The sequence below is a fragment of the Astatotilapia calliptera genome, chromosome 1 (assembly GCF_900246225.1).
Source record: "Astatotilapia calliptera chromosome 1, fAstCal1.2, whole genome shotgun sequence".
In the NCBI taxonomy this organism is placed as follows: domain Eukaryota; kingdom Metazoa; phylum Chordata; class Actinopteri; order Cichliformes; family Cichlidae; genus Astatotilapia; species Astatotilapia calliptera.
The window spans coordinates 17,898,303-17,924,749 of record NC_039302.1 but is presented as its reverse complement, the minus strand read 5'-3'; the positions used below and the strand labels follow the sequence as shown (position 1 = coordinate 17,924,749).

Here is a 26,447-nt window from a genome sequence, read left to right as displayed (position 1 = left end):
AGACACACTAAAAACAAGACCCCATCATCAAACCAAATAAAACATAATAATTACAAGAGGCAGCCAGGGAAGTGAAATGCAGAGAGAAAACATGTTTTTGTCATTCAGCCGGTAGTCCCTGAGACAACAGCTGTTGGATGCTGCAAATACTCCTGAAGTCTCCATAATCATGCCGTTATTGAAGTGAGGACAAAAAGGGCACTAATTGCAAGGGAGCAATCGGAACGCAATAGGTTACACACCCGGGTGATGCTGCACAATGCAAACGCTAAAGAGGGAGCTGGGGTGGGTGGTGGTGGTGAGTGGCTGGGGAGGGGGGATCGGGAGGAGGGGTGCATTCTGAGCACAACACTGCGTTGTCGCTCATTTTCAGGCAATTACCTTTCCTCGTTGTCAACAGTTGTAATAACCTCTACCATTTCCAGAATACTCGTTGGTTCTGTTGAATAATTCTGTCTTTTTATATGTAATTACGAGTGCCGGCATGCGTAAATAAAAAGGTCCGGCTCCTTGAGACATGGCGCTGTATTGTGGAGCACCTGCACCTCGTGGTGGGCTTTCTTTAACTGACACCTAATCATTATTCCACTTGGTGAACATTTCTGTTAGTCACTATTACACTATCCTATTTGGTCATGTAAATAGTTGCTATAAATATAACATAGGGTAACCGAGACGAGGTTGGGAAAGAAAGCATATGTCCTGTGTTTTATGTCCTTTTTCCTTTCCATCGTGTTTTCCCTACTTCTTAGCTGTAGCAATGCAAAAGTCAGCTTTTAGTCTCTCTCGCTGTCTTTTCTTTCCTTTTTATTTGATAACTTTAAGGTCTTTCAATAATTTGGCATTTTACGCTTTGCAGATGCTGAGTTCAGGGAATGGATTAGCAGTGTTAGTATACAGCAGTTCCCACAGAATGCACTTCAGTCATAGTCATCCTGTTATCAAGTGAATGATTCAAAATTAAATGTGGGCTGAAATGCTTTGACAACCACAGACCAAAGCTGTTACTACCTTGCAGTTTTGGACACTAACTCATCCCTTTCCCCTGTTTTTTTATCGCCACTGACCAGCGTGTTAATCCCACACAGTTGACCTGCCTATTCTAAGAAACAGTACACACACACCCAGCACAATGACCTCTCTAAATAGGACACGTGTCTATCAAGCATATATGAATTAACCATCCCCAAGAGGCTTCACCTCCTGAGCTGAGCAGCATGTGACCTCTCCCAATCCATTTTACTGCGGCACTCTGTGGCAATCAGGCTTGAATTATTAAAGTGAGCAGTGAGCAATGATCAATTCATTGCGGCCCTTGCTCGCAGACTGCCCGGCCGTACTTCAGCAGAAATGACATTGAGAACACTTGAGTATGCTTCCAGACAATGCACATAAATGTGAAATATGCCAGACCCAATATGTCAATAATCATAACTGTACAGGCTGAGGCCATGTCCGGGTTAATCCTACGGAAATGATGTTGGGTGACTGTGAGGTGAGCAGGTTTCACAAATACGTGGCCTTTCTTGACCAAAAGAGGGGAGAAGTGGCTGATACACACGGAGGAGAGCTGTGCAGAAGGCCGGTGGCGTTGCTGCTTCTGAATAATCTTACATACAGTAGCCTGAACAAACACTACCAAAAGAACTGGAGGACTTAAACAGGGTAGGGGCCAGAAAATTCAGTTAATTGTAGTCTTACCTCCTTCTTTTTACACAAATTAGAGAGGAGAAAAACAACAGCAAAGAAGTTAAAAGAGAGAGGAAGATTGCACGCAAGTATGCAACTCAAGGAACCTGGAAGTAGGAGTAGGGCAAGGAAAAAAAAATAATCAAAACTTCGCGAGGAGGAGATGAGGAGCCAAGATAAACCAGTACTCAGAGCCCCCAAAACTGCAATCTCCCCTTAAGCCGGAGAGTGGCAGCTGGCAGAACAGCTGGTGAATAGGATTAATGTCAGAAGAATGAAATAAAACTCAACATATGTCCGAGCCTGAGGTGTTGGGACTGTGCGTGATTGTGCCCCCGATGGATGCCATGTGTGCAGCTGGAAGGAGCTGCTGTGCTGCTCTGCTTTCTACCCCACAAGGTCACTTTTAAGAACTAGGACCATTAAATGCTTGAATAGCAAAATGAACTTTTCATTTCCTCTCCTCTCTGCTCCTTTGCTTTAAAGTCTCTATTCAGGCAGCAGAGGGATTCTATTGAGCACCGCTATCAATACAATGCACTCTAAAATTCGTCAGAGAAAGAAACAATTGCTGCTTTGATTGAATTAAGAGAGACCAAATAGGGCACGGTAAAAGAATCAGACAAGGTTAAAGTGAAATGGAGGTTTTATTAAGATGAAACAAAATAAAACACAATTTATTCATCCAATGTCCTTCTTTACACAATTTCTGACTTGAGGAAAAAAATACTTTTATTAAGTAAGATGCCTTAAAATTTCTTTGCTGCAAAATGAGCTCATTTATTTGTTAGCAGGATAACAATAGTGCAGAAAGGCACAAAAGCGAGGGAGTACAGGAGGAAAATGGAAAAAGTAAATCAGTTGTGATTGAGTGTGAGTGTGTTTGGTTTACTAGAAAGAAAAAGTGGACTTTACTTTTGGAGTCGAAGACGATGCTGATTAAGGGATCAGCACTTGGGAACATGAACATTACAAGAAGAAATATGTAGACTAAATTTCAAATTATAATTTCCATTTGATGTTGGTAATCATTACGGTCCACACACTGTAATAAATTATAATAATTTCATACAAAAATCAAATTACTGGGTACCTTGCATTGGAGAGAGTTTTTGGGGGGGGTACCATGCAATTTAACTGTCAGATATAAACTTGCCTGCTAATCAATGCCCGAAAACATTCACATTTATTCATCTATGTTAAATTAATAGATGTGTGAAGACCACGTGCAGTACTGTGATCATGGCGGTTCAGTGTTGATTTTGTAAATTAATGGGTGTCTGAATATACAAGGACAAAAAGAGACTAATGGGATTCACATGAATGCGTTACAGTTTGCAGGGAAACCAAGTGTCTGCCACTGCACAGACAGTGGACAACAACCACGGTACTCCTCAAACACTTCAAAGATATTCAAAAAGAAGCAACCTCTATATAAGTGTTCTGGGTAATATACTACTTTATACATAATACAACACACTGTGAATGTGTCATTTTGTGTGTCTTGCTCATTTTACTTTAAGCAAACAATGTGTTTGGGGGGGATGGGTGGCTGCAGCGGGTGGTGGATATGGTTGTTGGAGGCGATCTGAACTCACAGTGAGGGAATTATTAATTTCCACTTCTCAGTTCGGGTTTTTTATCCCCAAATAGCAATTAAAGTTGTTTATTTAATCACATAACCAACTTTGTTTACGAAGATGCCAGAGTTCAGGATGTACAGATACAGCTTACTGGACTGTAAGACCAAAGGTCACTATTTTTAGATTAAGTTTTAAGCTCTCTGAGAAAAAAAGAGATGCCTGCACCCCACAAAAATCCCCTTTTTTCCTTTAAAAAAAAGTCTGACGTTCTAGGTCTTTTTAAAAATTAGATCAACTGATCAACACCGATCAACTGATGAACAATTAAAATACACTAAAAAAATGTACAGTCAAACCGCCAGTTGGAGAAATCATGAAGTTACCATAGCGCTTCTAAAGGTTAAGTATTCCAGCTCCTAGAAAGTCTCCATTCATTTCCCCTCGGTACATTGAGCTAAGTGTCTTAATGTGCAGCAACAATAGAAGTAATATGTATCTTTTCCCTTTTATTAATATGGGGTACGGAGCCAAACGGACTATAACATGCTGGCAAAGTACTTTTAAAAAGTGATGACATTAGTCAGCTGACTGTGCATTAACACCCTTTGTAATGCAATAAAAAACAATTTCCGTTCATTTGTTCTGACATGTTCGTTACATCTCCCTGTGCGTGTAATATTATTGAGCAAGGAGAAAGAAAACAGCATTGTGTGGGAGGAAAAGATTGTTCCATCGCTGCTGATTAAATAATCTCTTTGTTCAGTACGCAGCACGTCAAAGTTTGATCTAATAAATTCACGTTTGCTTTTTTCCTGGGAGAAAACAATGCAAATATGTTAATAGGTTGCACATACACTAGTTGTCATGTTTGGCTGTGTCAAGGCGGATCTCTTAGCTGGATGGCTGACGTATTTCTGACTTACAGAACAAGTCTGAAATGTGCTCTGAAATCATTAGCAGGCAACAGAGGCCGTCGGTGCCCAGGGTGTAAGTTACACTCACACTATTTTGATCCTCGGTCAGATGACACCAATTCTTTGTCAAGTTATGTGTGGAGAATGCTTGGGAGCTGAATACCATAGCTAGGACAGCGATACTTAGCTGGCACACAGTTTTCCCAGTGTAACCCAATTGCAGACGCACGCAAATGTGCACACACTGCAAGGTACACACGCCCTCACTCTGCCCCACATCCCACTGAGGAATAGCCCCTGTCCTTTCCATTTCTGATTACCGCAGCCCATCCTCCTCCAGTTTGCCACATATATGACCCTTATCATGTTCCTTTTCCTGCAAAACTGGCCTTTATCTCCCGCTTGTGTGCTTCATGATCCCGGGACAAATTTAGCACCTTTAATCACTCCTGTCCTCTTACGTATCAGCATCCCTGCTTTATTACAAAAACATTTGCGGCGCATAAAACATTCAGGCCATCACAAACTACAGCTGATTTTATCACCACGTCACTCATACACAGCACACTGATAAATCTAACAAGAAGCGTTTGTTCAAATTCTTCCAGACCTTTACCGCAGAAGCTGTGATGTCACTGATTGCATTTCTAGACTGTTTGTTAAAAATGCAATTGACGAGGCATACCTACAGCCAGCGTGTGGGTGTATGAGCATATAAGGACAAGCAAGCCTCTGTGCAACCCTGGCTGCGATTTGTCTCTCAGAGACACCCGTTTCCTCCTATCAAGGGGTTCCTGTGCAGCCAGTAAGCCAGGATCACAATGGGTGTTTTGTGCTGCATGGGTGCAGGGGGACATGCTCAACAGCTGAAACCCGGGAAGATGGCCCCTGGAATGCTTCACAGCAGTTGCTACTGTTGACTAATCGGAATATGAGAACTGGGGAAGGTGATCTTGAATGCGAAGAATGGCACATTGAAGAAGCAGCTGCTTGTTTTGTCATCTGAATGACCAAGACAGCAGAAAGGGTTCCCGTTTTAAAAGGGGCAACAAAATCTATATCTTAGCTTGTGTAAAGTGAAACCTGCACAGGCCTCCGTTGCCCTATGGGGATATGCCTGTGTTATGTGAAGGCTCTGTTTTGGAACAAATAGTAAATACATAATTCAGGAGTGGACCAGGCTCTCTGAGCTGCCTATTCCCAGCCACTCCATTTAGCAGTGGGCTCTGATCTCAACCTGGCAGAGGAACAACTTTGTCACTGGAGGGTAAAAAAGGATTGAAGACAAAATTTACAGAAGGAGGAGGGAATGAGGTGCTCTGGACAGATAGGGGTGACAGAAGGGGAAAAAAAACACTGAAAAAAGACAGAACGGAGGAGTAAAATGGGGGGTGGGGAGATGGGATGGGAGGAAATACAGAAACCAGAGAAGAAGGAAGAAGATGGCAAAGTAAGAATAGGGAGGAGTGAAGGGCAGGGTAACCCTTTTTTGTGAAAGTTCACATGTCAGGCTGGCAGGCTGCTCGCGGCAAACAGCCGAAAAATCTATTTAACGTCTGCTTCACGGGGTGACAAGAGGGTTGATTGGCAGAGAGCAGAGAGCCACTTTTGATCATGTGTCCTAACAAGCGATTCCAGCTCATGTCTCCTCAGCCTGAACAGAGCTACATTACCTATTCAAACAAAAGTGACAGACCAGAGCACTGCTCCGCTGAGCTGGTGCACCACACCACAGGCCAACAGAGTGCAGACACACACACACACTTTCACACACACACACACGCACATATATACAGGAAGCACTCCCCCTGACATACAGTACTGGATGTAAGCATAAACACAACTATCAAGTAATGACCCTTTGATCAAACAGACAACTTAAAAGAATTTGTTAAACTATTTTAACAACAGTGAAAAAAAAACTTTGCAGAAGGTGGAAATAAGGCATACAGAGGAGATGCAGATTCTTGGCTAATCGTTACTTAACCTGTGTATGCTAACGCCAAGAGGGTCCCAGCTTTATATTGTCCAGCTGATGCTGCAACGAAAGGCAGCGTTGAGCTATGTGTGAAGAATGCCTCAAAATCTGCAACCAAGGCAACTGGGTTTCCAGCCCTCATTGCATATGCATAGAGTCAGAGGCTCATGCTCAGATCATTATAACAAAGATTCCTATTAATTAGGTGGGATAAAGCAGAACCAGATGACATGGCAGCTGGGATGAGACGAGAGGGGAGAAGGGCGGGAACTAAAAGAGGAGGGGAGAAAGTGCAGCAGTCTGTTTTTTTGGGGGAGGTGTATTTTTGCCGGTATAATGTATATTACAGGTTATAGATATACACGAAAGAAGGAAAACCTTTAAAAATTCTTTTAATGCTGCATTTAAAGAAAATGGGAATCAAAAAATGTCTGTTAATGCTGTCAAGCATCTGCAGCCAATTGCTGTTGAGTCTCCATGTAGAGTCAGAAGAGGTTGTGACACTGACAGGGGAAAGTGTTACAACAGAGTCAAGAGTTCATCAGTGCTAATCAGACCACAGGCTTAGAGCTGATCCTATTCTCTTCCAAAGCTTTCACCCATCCCTGAATCTCATTACACGCCGTGTTGTAATAGAGGATAATGACCTGGGGCTACTCACACAATGCTGATCGCTCCCCCCACACTCAACCTACTGCACAGTCATTATACAGTGATAATACACAATCTCGCCAGGGGGATTACACTTACAAATAGAGAAGAGGTGATAAAGGCAGAAGGTGAGGAAGACACGTCTATGTAGTGGCACTGAGCCACACACCGTTTGCACATATGACCAAACACAATCCTTCCAGCGGCACTCCCCACTGTGCTGCTCTATGTCACCGGCAAAGGTTCGGTAGGGGGAACTCTTTTCTTAGTAGAAGGATATTTAATTCCTTTCACCTCAGGATAAAAAGCAGTTGCAGTTTGGCTGGTGGTACGGCTTCCCTTTGCTGAACTAATTAGCCATGACTTTGTCAAAGGACTCCAGGTGTTGGCTGTTCTGCTAGTGCACCTAGTGTATCCACTCTTACTGTTCTTCAAAGGCTGCAGTCTTAGAATATCTGTCCATCTCAGTGTCTTGACACTTGTGTTATTGTTATGTTTTAGATAAAAGCTGCAGATTACATGTGAAACTATCCACTATCAAATATTCTCAGGTCACCCCTTTTTCCCAGTACGGTTTACTGAATAGAAGTCTAAGAACCGAGCCGAGCGTATTGTGATGCTGAACACTATGGCTTTTGTAGTCAGCAGTGGTAAAAACAGAGTAAAGCTCAAAGGTTGGTTTTTTTTTTTAAATAAAATATATAGAATATTGATTTTTCTTTCAGCTTTCATTTAAAATAAAATATAATAAAAAACAATATTTCTTAACTGCCCTAATACATGGAAATAAGCTGCTTGTGTTTTAATATTAGTCTTGGATGGACTGGCAAGGTTTCAACAAGTAGATAGTGAGCCTGGAAAATCCCTAAAAGGTAAAACGGGATGCTGAAACCCAATTACCCGTCCTTGTCTTGGGGACGATCATAAAGACTGTACACACAAGAGTTTCTGTGTTGACTTGCGCAGTATTGATTCATACTTTAGTGCATTATATAAAACTGCTCTAATTGCATGTGAATCAAATCAAGGTCACCTTGGGTTTTTATAATCAAGGCTATTTTTCTTTTTACCCTAATACTTTATACTGACATTTTTAACTCTTGACAAGTGCTGTCTGGAGACTTATCCATAAATAATGCATTTACAATACCTAGTAAATAAACATGGGGCACAATCGTTAGCCCTGCTGGCAACTGGGCCTGATAGAGCTTTTACAGCAAAGGTGACTATTCAGCTAAATGCAGTGCTCGCTGCTGGGAGGACATTTTCATTCATTAGCACAGTCACAAGCACTTAAAGCACTTTAAGGACCAGAAATGGAGAGTAAAGGTGGAAGGATAGAGAGGGTGAAAGGGTACAAATATACAGAGATGAAGGGATGAAGGAATAATAGCTAATACTGAACAGTGACTCTTTTTTTTATTATTTGTATGTTTGAAAACAAAGAAATTATTTTCATGCATAGAGTGGATGAAGTCAAAAAATTACCATCTGTTATTTTAGGGGCTGTCTGTATACCTTCATTTCTACCCCAATAATTCATGTACTGTATTTTTAGGTTTTGTTAAGGCTTTGAGAAAGCTGCCGCTAACAGCCAGCTGTCATTTGTGGTTCTTGCAGTACAGAAAAAATACCTCTTAAAAACCCAATAGCCAGGAAACCAGAAACAGCTATTGAAGACTGTCAACAATAAATGGCAAAGAAGCTTTTCAGAGCAAAGTTTTAGAAAATATAGGTTTTATTTTCCATCTATGAGCAATGTAGTGTGAGAAGTGTATCGCAGATCATTTGCTGTCCCTCTACAATTGATGTTACTAGAGTTATCTTCAGTCCATCACGACAATGAGCCATCTTGACTAGACAAGGAAGGCCAGAGAAGAATGGTACCAGATGGTGAGGAGTCTCTGAGGACCTCAGTGACCCCGGCCAGGCAGACATCAAAGCAGCAGAATTAGACACAACAGTTGTCATGTGTAGATAAGCTACATATTTAGCTCATCTGTTGCTTGTAGTATATTAGTAACATCATTAAGACAACAAATGGCATTCTTGCATGTTCTCTACTACATTAATCCTGCCCTTTTCATTTCCAACTGTGTCTCTGACCAGAAACAAAGACATACGATTAAGATCTCTCAAAGGTTTCTCTGAGATTTTCCTTGGGCAGTTTCTCAGAGTCCCTCTCCCCCATTTTACAGTAATCACATATCATCACCACTGAGGCTTCCTCAAGTGCTCTCCAGGAAAAAAGTCTCCCACAATTCTTGCAGCTTGGGGACAGCACACCGAAACTCTTGTATTCTGCGTGTCTCCAGCTCAGAAACTAATTTCTACCAACAAGGGAGTTTATTTTGGTGGTGAGGATACACAACACATGAGGCGGACCAAGTCACTATTATTAACAGGAGATTAAAACAGCTGTATGGTACTCTAAAGCACCCTCTCCTCCCTGCGCCAACATAAGGCACTGGATTACAAGCTGCACTTGACCATTTAAATTACTGCAACAACCAGCCTTCACCAGCTGGGGCTCATTACCATAATGCCCGCTGTCGCTACCAAGAGCACTGACGGTCTTGCCCTGAAAATCAACTCCACGAGAAGCAGGACATATGAATTTTTTTATACCTTAGGGTAAAACTCAGCAGTAATAGCAATACCAACTTTGTCCTAACCAGAAGCTGTCCTGCTCGGGGAACTCCTTTATGTCTCGCCATATCTGTAGATCAGTAGCAGCAAGGATACCGGATATCCCTAAAATTATGTCTGCATTAGAGCATTTAGTAAAAATGGCCCAAAAACATGGGCGAGACAACACAGTATATTTACTGTCTGAACTGAGATATTTATTAAGAGCTTCTTTTTTTTCAGTGTGTTGGTAAATTGCCAATACGAGTGGCCATTAAATCATAATAAAAAACAATTATTAAACTAATAAACCTACCCAGGTCTAATTTGTAATATAGATTTTTTGTATTCAGTGAAATATGGACCGACTTCTAATATCTAATGACAACACAAATAATCAGTCTCATATCAGGATGTGGCTAAACGATTAAGTGATGAGAGGCCTGTGATGCTCTGATACAAAGATCGCCGAACGAACACTTAAAAAAGAAGTGGCAAATTATTTTTAGGCTAACAGAGGTCTAATTTATTCGTCTGATGAAGTGCTTAAGCTAAGAGCTCCCCAGACACTAAATGAGACACATGCATTCCCAAGGGGGTTTAACATTTGATTGGATGTAGTTATATTACTACAGCCCTAATTAAGAAGGGGGATGTGTTTCAGCAGCTCTTTCAAATATTTGTTTTTCCGCCATACTCTTGATAGACTGCAGGCTGTAGGAGGGAGAGCCAAGCAGGGTGAAATGGTAGCAGATATGATAGAGACCCAACAGTCTTATCGCAGAAAGGGATTTCTTTTTTTCCCCCCTCTATCTCTACTTTTAGGAAACAAAACAACAACAGCAACAACAAAAAAATCTTTCAGCTGTTCACGGTGCGCTGAATAAGATGAATTAATTATGCACACGAAACAGGTAAAATCCTTGAGAAGGGCTTGGGTTGTTTGTGGTTAGCAACCTTTGATGAATAACTGTGCATGGTGAGAAGTGTTCTTGTGTAGCAAAATAAAAAGGAGGTAATGTTCCTGGCATCAGGTCAGCACTATAAGTTTTATAGTCAAAGAGTTTTCCTTGGCGTGGACGAAGACCACACTTATGCTGAGGTGCACTGCCACACAGTCTTTGTCATGTTGGAAGAAGTTCAGAACAAACTGGAAATACTGTAACGTCAGTATTCCCAGCTTTGAGTGTGCCCGCATGAGTGTTTGAGACAGAGAGAGATACAGGAGAAAAGAGGCAGACAGTCAGCAAGCGTGAAAAACTATTAAAGAAACAGGAAAATGTGGAAAGATCGAGGACGCTTAAGGGGGAAGAAGGTAAAGTATTCCTGTGCCCATACATACACACACACACACACACACTTGCACGGACACACACACACACACATGAGGAGTCATACCGTCTTGCTCTGTCTTTGTCATCTCCTCTAGCTTCTTCTGCTTCAGAGTGTCCACTACGTCTGCCAGGCTTCCTTTGCGGCGCTCTGGAGTTCCAAACGCTGATCCGCTCAGCAGGTCACTTCGCTCCCGGGCCCCCTCCTCAGGCTTGTGTGGGGAAGTGGAATTGTTCCGGAAAGAGTACAGGGAGCATACTTTATTGCTGTCAGATTCCTGTAAGACAAACAGAAGTCGGGAGGGGAGGCAACAAGGGATGGGATTTGTATTAAGTGATGAGCGGGATTCTGTGTTCTGTCAGTGGCTCTATTCAGTGTTTTGACAGTTTTTCATTCAAATGCAGTGATTGCTAGGTTTTTGCAGCTCATGGGCGCTTTGGCCATATTAAATGGCTCTTCTCTGGCTTTTCAACACGGCAGCTTCTGCAGTCTCAACAGTGATAGCTGCTCTGATAAATGAAATATGACAAGTGAAAAATTGAGATGAAATGATGAGGTACACTTTCATGGGGGTATATCCATAATGTGCTCAGGCTTTACTTTTCATCTGCGGAGACTACACAGAGAAACCGCCCAGCTGTAATCTCTCAAATTGCTGTTGAGTGTGCATTTGTGTTAGGGTGACTGCTGTGTAATTTGTTCATTTTCTAGTGGAGAACTATTCTCAGCTGAGTGCCTCGAGCCGTCGTAAATCTGTGTCCTGTCTCAAGCTGTTGTTGTTTTTTCGTCCCACCTGTGTATGGTTTAGTATTTAACTAAGGGTCCTGTCTCTGGCTGACTGGCTGAGTGTTCCCGGTGCACAAACGGAGACATAAAGGCATGGGGGAGAAGAATGGGGGAGGGCTTCAGGGGAAGAGACAGAGAGAGTAAAAGAGAATACTCTGCACATGGGAGTGTATAGGCAGCGCACAGACGATGGCTGAGGATTGCGTCTGACAGAAGGTGGTGTTAATTATGGTTTGTGCAGTCTGAGAAAGCAGAAGGTAGCTAAGCAGCCAGGAGTTGCAGCCTTTAACAGGGGAACAGTTACTGATTTAAACTTTCGCCTGCACAGAGAAGATCTGAATCCAAAATATACTGCAAGCCTGTCATACAAAAAACAAAAAAACAGGGAGCTTTAATCAGCACCAGTGTGATAAGAGTGTATTACAGCATGGTTAAATGATGCAACCATGTCTGGAGTCGCTGACAATCCCAAATAAAAAGTCGGGAATGCAGTAAACCAGGCAGGAGTGTTGACAGTGCCGAGTTCTCATCCCTGTGTGGCATGTTGAGCTCGAGGCAGAGTTTCAGTGGAGTGTAGGGTGGTCTGGTACCAAGTGCCAGGGTGGCACGACTGACCGGCCTACTCTGCACCTCCCAGCCCAGCGCTGGATCATTATGCAGCATGGCAGAGACAGTTGAGAGTGCTTGAGGGGAGTGGAGCAGTGCTGGGTTAATCAGCTGGCGTGGGTTCAGGGCACAGCCCACACAGAGCCATGGCACAGCAATAGAGTCAGGTAATCAGCAAAGGCAACACTCTAATTCCTTCCACCTTATGTCCTTTTCTTTTCTTCATCCACCTTCTTGCATTTGACCCTTTTTTCTTGTTTTTTCCCTTTTACTCTCCTTTTTAGTTCTTACTCCCACTTACTATTCAACCTATTATTCAGTTGAAATACCTTCCAAGCGTAGAAGACGGCATGGGCATAAAAAACATCCACTCCTAACTGTACATTATACCAATTAGGACTGTGACAAAATCAAGGCAAGAGGAGGGAATAATATAGAAGTAATAAAACACTCAACCTTTAACATTTAAAATAGCTACTATCTAACTATTCATGATGTGTTGTGCTTGAATCAAAGTCATATCGAAAGTTTTCAGACCTGCAGACTCTTTCTTTTTGTTACTTCAATGGCTGCTGGCCTTGTTTACATCAGTGAAAGATCAGTCTTATACTTTCTTTAAGAAAACATGGTGATTGATGCCGTCATATTTCTTCTTTAAAAAAAAAATAACTTTCTTGTATTTAAGTTTTTTTATCCTTAAGAGGTTACATAACTCAATGTTTTGTCTCTGACATTTTATTTAAGTTTGTGTGACACATAGTTTATTTATTTTATATATTAGTTATGTATGTTTGTGAAGTGTTTCTATATGCTTTTTTTTTTAGCTGTACATCATAAAATTCACTAAAATCCTGTTGCTGACACACTGTAATGTGCTACAGATGACAAGAACCTGAGAAATCCTATGGCTCTGTGTGTGTGTGTGTGTGTGTGTGTGTGTGTGTTGTGCTAAGGTGTTGAGGGTCTCAGTGGCAAACTGCAGAGCTACTTCAGAAGCCCTCTGGGTCTCTTTACCGCAGGCCCGTCTGTCACAGACAACCACCTGCCTCCTGTGTCTATAGCCCACAAGTGCCTATGCTCTTCCTCATTCTGCTCATATCAAAGCGGCGCTCCACTTAAAATGCGCAGCATCTGGGGGTCTTGCCGCAGATGTAGCTTACACAAAACAAGAGAAACAACACACGCACTGAGCACACAATTTTTTTTTTGCAGTAACGTAAATCCAAAGCACACCAAAGAAAGCAGATAAAGCTACATTCCTCTCCATCTGCTATTAAGTAATTTTATGTGCCGTTCACATTGCTCAGAGAAGAGTTAGAGATCCCCTCTTTAACCTAATAATAGTTCATGGTTTAATGTTTGGCACAGTTGCCTGTCTGAAAGGCTCCAGAATCCCTGAGGATTCAGAGCATTACAGAACCACGGGGCTGGAGCTGGTGATAGAATATCAGCTAAGCTTCTTTATACAAGCCAGGAACAATGAGTGGCTGCTCCGCTTGGATCGTGAATACCCCCGGGAGGACAGTAAGACATAAGTGCATACTAATAGGTTTGAAATTGTCCTGTATTACTATGCTTTATTTAAACAGAGCTTCGTCTTCTACGCCCCACAGTAGCTCACACTGTTTTTCATTCACTCCATAAGTATCACAGAGTCACTACAGAATAATAAAAAAGGTTTAGAGATCGACCAGTTCGGTATAACTTTAGCAGACTACATTGGTATTTGTCCTGCTAAATGGCTTGCTGTCATATTTTACTTTTTTTTTTAAATTTTGTACTTGAAATCTTTGTTATTGCTGTCATTATGCTTTTTATACTGTGTGATGCTCTGTGTGAAACATTTGCTGTCCCCAGTGGCAGGTGAAAAACCAGCTCAAATCTGTGCGAATTTAAAACTCTTTTCATCTGCACAAAGATGCTTTGTGAAAATGTATGAGACTTTTGAAATGTTTGGCATTATTGGTTAACCAGCATGGGCTCTATTAGAGGTTTGTTTTGCAACTGCGTATGAATGTCTCACCATGCGCTGCTGGGCTGACACCAGGCTGTCCCAATCGCTTTCTGATGGTACGCTGCTGAGCGGCTGCATTTCATCAGGGGCTTTTCCGTGAAGCAGACTGTGCAGCGGCAGCTGTGGTGTGCCATGGGCCTCTGCGCTCTCCTCTTTCTCCCAAGACAAATGCTCCTGACTCATGGCATCATCCCCATCAACCACAGAGGCAAAAGGAGACGTGGCTTGCTTGGAAGACATGACTCTGCTGTGGAGCAAAGAAACAAAATAGTTGGAAAAAAAAAGATTATGACTTATAGTTGTTGAAGAATTTCATGAATGAATATCAAGTTTGGAGGGGGGGGTTCGTAGCTGCCACTGGGATTACAGGTAGTGCACCTGAGGGGATGATGGTGCATGAGATGAATGATTAACCTGGCTGTCACCTGTTGCTGTTCTGGGCTGCTGAGTTGGGGGCAGGCCATGGGGTCCCTAATCCTTTGTTTAATGCAGATGGATGACTTGATCTGTGGCTGGAATCATCCCTATTTGAGTTCTGGTCCAAACCCCACAACAGTTACTCAGCCAGCAGGTCAACCAGAGAGGGACTAAATCCAGATAAAAAGTGAAAAACCTAACAAATGAGTTAACTCCTGGTACGAGATTGCTTTCCCCCCTCTTTTTTCTTTGTCTTTTATTCATACGCTACCTAAATGATGTTCTCTATTTTTCAAACATATTTGGTTTTGTCCTCCAAACATCGTAATAATTTAGTAATTTCCCTCATTTGGTTTTCTTTCATTCTGAACCAGTCAGATACGAACAAAAGCCATCCTTGTCTCCTTTTGTTTCCGTGCATCAAATGAGGAAATTATTAACATTTATTGACAGCGTTCCCCCAGGCCATCAAATCCTACTTAAGCGGCTTAAAAACCAAAGCTCGCAGGAGGACTAAATTCACAAATCTGTCACATGCTTTCATGAATATTACAGTGAAGAGTGTACTTGACATATCAGGTGCAAAGGAAACTCATGTTAATTCTAATTTCTCTCTTTTTTTTTCTTTTTTTAAACAGCCCAACTCTTTTCGGTGTAAAATTTATACAACCAATTCCGCGTTTTCTCACAATTAATGAGCCTGCACTCATGCTGTGCGCTACAAAGAATGAAATTAAACACTGCCAGAAAATCTAATTATGTGTTTGGTTTTAAATTAAAAAGAGGATAATAGGGCCTTCCTACTGATCTAAAGTGGAGAGAAGAAGCTGGAGCATATTTAGCTGCTAATCTACCTTTCCCATAGCTGTTGTTCTGTTTATTCTTCTCAACTCTGGGATATCGATCATTAAAACCAAGCTGTAAATGCTCACAGTCATGGCGTGTGAGTTGGTCTGCGTTTGCATGGGAGAAGGAAGAATTTAAAAAAAAAAATTTAAATGGGGGTGGGAAGTTACAGCTATGTGTTTGTATGCGGCAAAATGCTCAAGATACTTCTTGCATTGCATTTCATCACTGATCAACATCTGCCCTGTTCTCCTGCTCTATCCACAGGGGTCAGTGTGACAGCACTTTAGTTTCACCCTCAGCTTGACATGTGGGGGTGGGAGCTCTCAAGGTTGAGGCAGGCTGTTGTCCTTGCACTTTCTGCTGAGAGCCGGGGACCAAGAGATAGGCAAAGGTATTTTCATATTAAAAAAAGGATTTTGCTAACAAGGTCTTGACTGTAATGGTTCCTGGTCCTTCTCAAGGAAGCGTGTCAAATAAAATGTATTGTCCATGTAAACACACACACACACACACACACACACACACACAGCTGAATACTATAGACTGGATCCAAACATGCTGTACAAGTTTTAGAAAGCAAAATTTTAAGATTGTGAAAAGTTCAGAATAGAAGACAATACGAAATGAACCAATAACATAAAAATAGATAATAGGCGCAATAGTTAAAGAAATTAAAGAGTGTGTCGCAAAGTTTTCTTTTTACCTTTAAAAAACAAACCCTAAACACCAACTTCAGAAGATCTGAGAGGTGCGGCGGGAATTTATGCCAAAGAAAATCAGACAATTCTCTACTTACTATTTAAAAATTTGCAGTGACAGAGTTGTTACCATCCTCTTTGCTGCTTATTTACTCACTCACTCACTCTCTTGCACACAGTCACAGTCAACCTGGGCAGTGAATTGAGGCCTAAACAATAGTAGCCTAAGTTGATCTCTTGTGTCTCAGCAGCTGTACAAACAAACCCACCAAGACAGGTAGACAGTAATGCAGGAGTGTGGTCCCGTGCCTGACTGCTTGTGTGCTTCTTTTTCTGTCTCTTCTTCTGACTTTTTAGCCGCTGTGCCTCGAAATGCTGCTGGCTGTGTCTTTTAGTGCGACTCAGCTCTTCATTTTAATCAGTTATTAAATTGTTTCCTTCAATTATATCAAAGAGAAAATGAGCTTAAAATTGCGCACTGTTCACTGTCAATCAGAAGTCAGAGCAAAGTTCAGCGCATGCATGTAATGGTAAGTGGAGGGAGTAGAAGTTGGGCTATTGGAAATGAAGTGTGTGTGTGCGCATATCTGTGTGTGTGTGTGGGGCGGGAGTAGGCTGAACGCATATTCTGACATATTTTTTATTCATGCACACAAAAAGCTCGAGCCTGAAGCGCAACAAGCACCTCGTCCTCAATGGAGTGTGAGAGTGAAACAAAGCACTGCTTTTGTATTACACAGTAAATCAAGTAGTATTATTTTACCACTAAAATATTCAGTCTCTCAGGCACTTTTACTTTGGTCTCCAGCCATCAGTCAAACTGCTGAGGCGTGAGTGAGAGAAGGCGATAGAGAGAGAGAGAGAAACGAAGAAGAGGGAGCAATGGAGACTCCATCCTCCTGTAACATGTGTCTACAGCAATCTTGTTAAAGAATGCAACAGATCTGCAGCTCCATAACAGTATTTGTCAGCAGGAGTTAATAATTTATTAGCAGTGCTGGGAGGGCTGCGCTCAGGCAGCTAAAGAGTGCAGAGAAACCCTTCTGCCCCACCCCCAACCCCTGACAAGCCCCATACAATACTACCTCATATTATTAAAAGGGAAAGGGAGAAGTGTGGCAATAATTCTCTGAAAATATCTGAGGGCAACCATACAGTATTTTATTCCTCATATTTGGAGAGGCGATCACAGAGGGCTGTGATCTAAAGGCGTGCACGTGCAATAGATCAGCGCAGAAACAACAAAGACATCTGATGAGGTGTAGAAGAGGGAGCAGAATTTAGCTGAATGAGGGTACCACCAAAGCATGTGGAATCTGATTATATTTTCAGTTCAAATAAGACTGTATGCATCCTTTGCCTCTTGTGCGTGAGCAAAACAGCCCTGTTTCACTTTATTATGACCAAAATGTGCTTTTACAAAACAATAAAAATGAGGTGAACTTGAAAAGCCTAACCCTAACCCGGCTGCGGGATAATCCAAATCATAACAACAAGTGTAAGATACGCAGCCATCTTTCTTAAAGACAAAAGCCCCAGTCACTTTGACGACTTAAGACAGAGATGAGGGAGGGTCAGATAGAAAAGATACCCAGTCTATATATAGCTGACAATATTGCGCACATTTGAAGGGTTAGGTCTTAAGTTCTCCGGCCACTGGCTCATATGACCTGGAATGCTTTGAGTCATGAATTGTTCCCCAAGATAATGTTTCATCATCGTGCAAAACAACCTCTGTATAATTGGTAAGTATTAGAGGAGTGATGTGCATTGCTCATCTTGGTGGTCTTGTGACTGGCGAGCCATGTGTCCTCAGATATCCCATTTCCTCATTCATCATAAAAGGGTCTGACTGACTTTCGCCCTCTGTCTCTACTCTGTCACACTGTTTACCTTTTATAGACAATGGCCTAAGTAACTCCACGCCGTCACCCCCGATCACCCCACCCGGACACTCGTCTGTCTCACTGCTGATGTCTTGCACCCTCAAGTTTTGATCATGAGTCCCAGAGATGAGGAGGAGATTAGACTCTTCTTACGTGTGTTTTCAGTGGAACGAGGAGAGAAAAACTAAGAAATGATTAAAAAAGCGAAGGATATCTTAAACGGAATGGAACAGCAAACAATTACAGATAAAGAAGTTCCTTTGTGGTCTATCAGTGTGTACATTTGCCCAACATGTGCTCATTCAAATAGTTTTCTCACTTTCTAATATTCCAATAATGCAATTAACAAAAGGCCTATGACTATTTCCCTCTAGCACACTGTTAGTATATTGCGCTCTATTAACTGTGCACTACACATTATGTACAGCTAATAATAAATCAAAACATAGGGATACAATATCTTAAATGAAGTTGGGTAGATAGTAGATAATAGTGTGGAAGCTTAGTGTGTGTGAACGTGTGCGTGGGAGCCGCGGAGGGCCAGTGAGAGAGAGAGAAAATCATCTGTGTATTTCCCTTCAGGGGTTCCTCCTGTTCTAACAGGTGTCATGGTAGGGTTCCTCTGGGTTCTTCACCTGCCATAATGAGATATTACTACCTGACAGCTCCCAGCTGGAGGAGCATTGACACGGATTCCACCGTTTAGCACAATTAAATTATCACCCTCCATTGTGATTGTGCCATGCTGTGCAGCAGCCAGGTTCCTGGATACATAATCAACTCATAATACGGGCTGTATACCGTGCACAGTGCGCTTGCTTTTCACACACTTGCCTTGCATATCGACATGCGGGCAAACCCCTGCATACACAGAATGTGCGTACACACGTTATTGTGCAATTCCTGTGGATTTTTTATTTATTAATTTTTTTAAAAAGTCAATCCCTAAAAGACAGCTGCTTTTTACAAGTCAGTTTGAATCAATGACACATCTTTGTCTTACATCTCAGGCATCTGAGCAATTACAGGTAAGAGTGTTAAAATATAGCAAAGCAAATGGTTGGGAAAATAGAGATTTTTCCCGACTAGGTAACCTACTGTACAGAGACTGGAGACTTGTCTAAATGAATTGTTTAAATTGTTCCTCCATTATTGTTGACCTTCCCCTGCAAAAAGTCAACTCAATTACGGCGCCACTTCATCCTCACTTCACTTTCTCTCCTAATGCCTTCTCTATTAGAAACTGCCACAGTTACCGCAGCTAAAAATCCACGCTCAAATGATAGCCACCCAGAGCAAATTAAGCAAGCCACCTGAAGTGCGCACTTTACATATTGAGCAGAGCATTGATAATTACTTTGCAGGGTAAATTATTTGCAATAATATGCCGCAAGAGGAACTGTCTTGTATCTCACTTTAAACACTTGTGCAGCTGCTATGACGGCGTGGTTGGTGTCCTTGCCCCCCACGCTAGGCAAAGGCAGATGCAGGTGTAAGAGTGCTCAAGTGTCCCTGTCTGTCTACTCAGGAAGGGTCGATGAGCACTCACGCACTGAATCCCTCCTTTACCACCTCCTTCTTCTCTTCCTCTTTTGGTCCTCTGTGCCATTGGCCCTTTTCCTGATCCCAGGACACAATCTCAGAGCTGGATGGCATAACAGCCTCTCAGTTCCCCAGGATACACACAAGTTCACTCATGCGTATGCCCTCACAATTGAAGGATGGCCATCCAAAAAAAATAAAAAAATCACCACTGGCCTTTTCTCTGGACTCACACCATAGCAAAATATATCCACTAGAGGAGCGGTGCAGAGAATAATATGAATCAACTGTTTAGGGAAATACACACTCCAGAAGATGCTCTTTATTTATTTTATTTTTTTACTAATCACATTTCTTGTTTTTCTGGACCTACTTTGATGGATTTTTCCAAAGAGCCTTCTGGTGCTGCTGCTACACTTAGCAAACTTCACAACAACTCAAGGAACACGGCCTTATTTGCTGAGCAACAGTGAAGCTTTGTGGCTTGCCTAATAGTTCGCAGTAAGTTATGAGCCCTTTGTGAACAGGAGAAGGAAAACAGAGATTGGAATTTGGCAGGAACATAATAATACAGAATTCTTCTGTTCATAGAACCTGATTTTTTTTTTAAATGGAAAACAATTGAGCATTGTTTAAGGAAAGAAAAGCAATAGTGACAGATGAAATATAGAGTGGGCCTCTTTTTGTAAGACATTAAACAAAGCACTATTCAGCCCATGTCCATTTTGTTATTTATAAAGATAACTTCTTCTGTGCACTAGAGAATGCACTTCAACAAAACCAGTGTAACATCTCTCATAGCTGCCAAAATAGTGAGTGGAAGAGCTTGTGCAGTGTGCCAAACAGAAGTAAAGGGATGTATCCCAACTCGCCAAAGAGAAGAAAAATAAGTCTAAAGGGAGCCTGGAAATCTCAAAAGGGAGGAGAAGTTTGAAAGAACAAAGGAAGTCTTGAGCAAAAGCATCCATACCACAATGTGGACATCAGCTAATAATGGAGCAATTTTACGTGGAGCGGGAAAACCAATAAAAAATTGGTGACTGTGGCTGATTGATGAAACTAGAGGGGAAGCAGTGCTGCACAGCAGGAAACAGGTCTCGCCATCACGAGGACATCACTGGCAAGTGAAGTGCCAAAGTGAAACAGCAGCAGGTTTGCTACAACTGCTGTTGGTTGGCATATGGATTGTCAACATACAGTACCCCACATTCTCAGTTTCTATTCTTGTTCCTTTAACTTCCCTAATATATACCTGTACATTACAAGTCCTGATCGAAAAATGAGCTAGTTTTTTGTTTTCTACAGAAAGAAAAATAATCTTGCTTTTAACTGGATTTGTGATCCTCGGTGGGATAAGTAAGGAAATTACCTTTAACACTGTAGGAATTAAGCCGTCCTATTCATATTCAAGGGGATGGGAGGAAAACAGCTTATTATCTGCAGTTAGACCTACTTGTACTTCTTTGGCTTTTTTCTTTCTTTCCCTCAATTCTTTTTCTCTTTCTGAATAAATTAATGGCTTTCATTGAGAACTGTTGCTCAAGGGAAAGGGGCTTCTCTTCCTTCTTTGTCTTTGGGACCTTGTGTGTGTGTGTGTGTGTGTGTGTGTGTGTGTGTGTGTGTGTGTGTGTGTGTGTGTGTGTGTGTGTGTGTGTGTGTGTGTGTGTGTGTGTGTGTGTGTGTGTTTTTTAAAGGACTGTTAGAAAAACGGCTGGGGTAGAACCAGGGAGGACAGAGACTAGCCATGTTTCATGTGACATGTCAATTGGAAAATCAAAACAGGGGTTGTTCATTTGCTCCACCCAGATGAGGCCATCTAGCTGAGCCATGATGAATAGGGGTCAGGCAAGCCACACCTCAAAGATTTATGATTAAGGCTTATTATGTTGGGAAACTGACATTGATTGCTGATTTAAACCTCTGAAACCAATTAATTTGCCAGTGCTGAATAGAAAGCATGGTCAACAGTGTGTGTCATTCTGACAGGTTGGATGTGAAGAAAAAGTGAAGGGCTAAATGAATGGCTGGCACCCAGCTCTGTTTGGAGGTGGTTAAAAGTTACCACACGTGATTGACAGCTAATACAGAAAAAAAGGAGAGAGGATGGAGGAAAAAATGAGATCTGAAGAGCAAAAGCAGAAACCTCAGCCACTGATCTGAGTAATTGCCCAAAAATTTGGTTCACAGAAGACATGTACAAGCTGCTGTTTTAGCAATGCTAAAATGGTTTCATTCATGGGGCGGCACAGAGAAAACCTGAGTAAATGAATGTGAAACACAGCCCTAATAAAATCAGAGAGCTGACAGACATGGTTGAACAGGAAAATGTGCTGTATTTCCACTCCATGGAAATACAGCACATTTTGCTGTAGTGAATTAGATGCCGACTGAAACACAAAATGTTTAAACGGGCCTGCTGCTAACCATGTGTCTGACCACTCGCATTGTGCTTCAGCTCTTCTTTGCATTTGTCCAGAGCGATGCAAAAACGATGCGGGAGCCACGAGCACTACACCTACCACAGTCTATTACCCATGTGATTTTTTTGCTGTGTTCACAGCAAAATGCCACATTACACTTGGTTGTATGTTATTTCTCTCTGCGGTTGTAAAGGGGGGTAGCTTGTGTTTACTAATACTCTTTCCTCTGCATTAGCTTCTCCTTAATTCTTTTGCTGGCTTGCTCAGAAGACACATGCATCATGACAGAGTTCCAAAATGAAATCATTAACTAAATTGCTTTCTTAAAAAGCCACAAGTGTGCAGCAGGATTTGTGTGTGTGTGTGTTTGTTTGGCTGTGGGCCATGGGCCTCTGGTTCCCAGGCAGCCTGTGCCCCGGCTCTGTTGTGGTTCCCTGCCACCACACTCATTATACTCAGCCTCAGCACAGCACGGTGCAGGGCTGCAGCTTGCCTCGCCTCACTCAGTGGGCTAGTAGGAAATAATCTAGTAATCTCAAACTACTCCTCCATTTCAACTGGGCCCCCATTCACACAAAGAGGCCCTTTGTCCAAAATCATTTATGATCACCCTCTGGATCTCAGTCAGGAAATCAGTCAAAACTACATAAAACAAATATGGGTTCGTGTATTATGTTAAGCCTTTTCTCTAAAGCTGATCCAGTTTTAGTGTGCTGCTGTATCAAACCAAACTTCCTACTGTGACTTCACAAACTTAAATAACAGGAGGGGGGAAATACCCATGTCATTGTCAGATAGGCATGAACAAAGTCTCAAGTACAATACACGATAAATATGTATAATTTGCACACAGAAACACACAAAGTGCAAACACAGAAAATATGTTGCAAACTTTCGGGAAATGTTATCAATCTGTCTGAGATAAATTTCAATAAACAAAGCAAACAGGAGGCAAATAAAGAGTGAAGGACAGACAAATATTTGATAAGAGGATAAGGACGTAGCTCAGCTGCTCGGCGGGGACGCGGAGGACCCCATCCACACACACACACATGCATACACACAGCCCTGACTGACTGCCTGCTTTCTGCTGAGCTAAAGGTAGCAGATGTGTCTTTCACAGCCTGTAGAGTGTGTAACCAGTCTGCAAACAATAGCTGGAACCTGACAAAGGTCGTTGCACTTGCAACACACTCTTTGCAGTAAAGTGCAGTCAAATCTTGGCCACTTCTGTAAACCATTCTCCCCTTTTCATTTTACAGACAACTAAGGCATTTCACACTGAACACAAGCATTGTCCAAAAGTTCTGTTTCTGCTGTTAGTGTCTCAGCCAATTAGTCACCTACTGATATCCTATTTGAATGCCTATGTAATCCCCTTTAAGATAGTTAAGCCACCTTTTTTGACCACTTCTTAATATACCAGTTGGTGTAAACATGTTCAATCCTATTAACCTAAAAATATAACATGGGGCTAGGTAAAGTACCACGGCGCCATGCACTAAAACCCTGCTCTTACTCTTAATTACCACAGACATCCATAGCAGTGAAGATCCATGCTTGCCACCACGAACTCGGGTCACGGGAAGATTTTTCAGCATGGCAGATAGGTGATGTTTTTGTTTTAGTTCTCTTTAAAGATAATTTAAAGATTCCCAGTTAAATAGCTGTGAACATATTTAAAAGGAAAATTACAAACACGCACTTCTTTGGAGTAAACCAAATATAGTGAGTAAAATGTGCCTCTTCACTCCTCTTTACCAACAAGTGGTGTCAGGTGCATGTAGCCAAGGTGAACTGGCATTAAAGGAAACAAGTGTGCAATCTCATTTTTTAAAAAAAGGGGGGGGGATCTTTTGCATAAAGAACATGATAATGTGAAAAATTATGAACATTTTAAGGTTGGGGTTTTTTTGGGGACAATTAGCGACACAACTTTTGGTCAGTCTAGATACATAAATGTGACTAAATGTGACCAAATTTGACTAACACATCTTATTTACTTATTTTTAACACCGTGTTAATAAAAATGTGTCACTGGGCATACTGCATGATGGGTTGTGCTTCTCCTTTTTCTGTTAGCATGTAATGGAGATTGTGTTGTGCAGCTAGTGTACACTCTTTAAACTCTCGCTCTGTGGTGTCAGGCAATCACCCGTCATCAGGCATATGAGGCATATCTGCTATAAATGGAAGCCACATCACTATAGCCCTAAGCTAAAAATACAGGCCCTGGTTTCTCCCCCTTCCCTGTATTCTCAATTGTGTGTAAAGCTTAAGCTAAAGACTGGCTTTATGTGGAAAAAATGAGGGCTTTTTTGGACCTGTTGAGGAGTTGCAAATCTACTGGATTTTGACAGCAAAATGCATAATGCAAAAAAAAAAAAAAAAAAAAGAAAGAAAAGAAAAGGAAAGGAAAGGAAAGGAAAAAAATAGCACAAGACCCTTTTCTTTTCACTTACAAGCCAGGGTTTAGGAGAGCTCTCTAAAAGCTATCAAAAGTTTAAATATTTCCCACATTCCCTGTCTGTGGGTGTGCCTGTAAAGTGCTTCGCTCCACTCTCTTGAAAACCTCTAAGGGATTGCATCACTGGACGGCATGCTACACCATGGTAGCAACATACTGTAACATGGGGGAAATACCTCATTTTGGTTGATTCATAAACACCTTGTGCACTGGTGCAATGGTGGAGCCGGCTGCTCCCAGAGCCCGTTTTAGCGGGCATACAGATTGCAGCGTGTCTCTGTTCTGTTAATCGAGTCTCAGCCTTTGTGGGGTCTGTTGTCTCTGACTAATAGCGTACATTGGCCCTCTCTCATTATCAGAGTGGGTCTTTATCAGAGACCCTTGTTTGATACAGTTAGAGTTGATGCATTATGAACTGCACACCAAGAGTCAGCAGTGATCTGCATATTCAATAACTTCCGTAATTATATGCGCAATTCATCAGATGGGATGTGATTGCAGGGGAAGTGGAATAGAGTGGAATAGAGAGGAGCAGAGAGGTCTGATTCCTGGAGGACTAAAGTCTAATCACAAAACTAACATGATAATTGAAATCTAAATTGAAAGGTTTAGCTCTCAGGGAGAGTATGTCAGACATGGAGTGTAGAGGCGCTAGTAAGAGTGAAACAGAGGGAGAATAAGAGTGGCAGGAAAAATGAGAATTAAACCATCCATATAGATATTTACAATCCTTGTCTGGGTCAATATCAAAAAAGTAATGCCTTACATATTACTTGTTCTTGATTTTGCATTACTGTATTTATTTTCTGTCTGACTTGTGTGTTGCTTATTACTTTGGCATTGCTTGGAAGTATCCTTTCCTTTCTAGAAAATTAGACTTTGTGAGCCTATAAACAATTTTCTTTTTGGGTGCGTCTAATCAGAGAAAGGATTTCGGCGTGGCATTGTAATGAAACAAAGATGTCTTCCATTTCACCTCAAACACGGCGCCGTCTCCACCTTCACCTCTCGTATTTCACTTGTTGTGAGGAAACGAGACAGTGCAGGAAAGTCCTCTGTCTCGTTCTCCCCTCCTCCCCCTTTCTCAGCTGTCTGTTCCAACCACAGGATTCATATTCATCCCTCAATAACATTTAATTAGTAATGCCAAATTCATTAACCTATACTGCTGTTACACTGGCCTCAGCCATAAATTAGCTTAATGTGAGCAGACGTATTGCAGCTGTAATAAGGGACATAAAACTCAAAGAGAAACGCGTAGTGTTCCTCCATAGTCATGGATCATTATAACTCAGCAGTGTTTGAGAGCAGGAGTTTTCCTTTTCACTGTAGCAGCTCTTTAGTAGCTCTTAGCTATGAGGCCTTTTTCCTCGTAATGCACAAGAAATATGTGTTAGCTCGAAATTAAAAGAATATAATAAAAAATTTGTACTCACAGCAAAGCAATCATTTTAATCACCATCCAGTCACTTTCAAGTCTTTAATTAAATCATTGACATTATAGTATTAAAAGTATATTTTCTTTTTTTTTTCTTAAGGTGTTTCATGTCATCGTTTTGCATGCAAAAGCTGTTTCTTGGTGTGAGAAAGCAAAAAGAGAAAAAAAAAGTTCAGTCTACATGTTTACATTTTTGGTTGTGTGTCATATCACGGAAAATCAAATTTTCCTTTACTAGCCCCAAAATGGCCAAACATGAGTCGTTGTTTCAATCCTCCAACAAAGTTCGCTGGTCATTTACCTTTTTTAGAAAAAAATTATACATATATATATACATACATATATATATGTATGTATATATATATATATATATATATATGTATGTATATATATATATATATACATACATATATATATATATACACATATATATATATATATATATATATATATATATATATACATATATATATATATACACACACACACATATATATACATATACACATATATACACACACACACATATATATACATATACACATATAT

At 41.4% G+C, this 26,447-nt stretch overlaps 1 protein-coding gene across 7 annotated transcripts in view; it reads right to left on the bottom strand.

The window, feature by feature from the left end:
- sox6 (SRY-box transcription factor 6) overlaps positions 1 to 26,447 on the bottom strand; it is a 129,389-nt gene that overhangs the window by 67,156 nt on the left and 35,786 nt on the right. For all 7 annotated transcript variants that reach the window (XM_026167286.1, XM_026167266.1, XM_026167257.1 and 4 more), the window contains 2 exons: positions 14,191 to 14,428; positions 10,842 to 11,052 (listed from right to left, as the gene is read on the bottom strand). In XM_026167286.1, the coding sequence (XP_026023071.1) occupies positions 10,842 to 11,052; positions 14,191 to 14,428 (449 nt within the window). The remainder of the gene's footprint in view (positions 1 to 10,841; positions 11,053 to 14,190; positions 14,429 to 26,447) is intronic.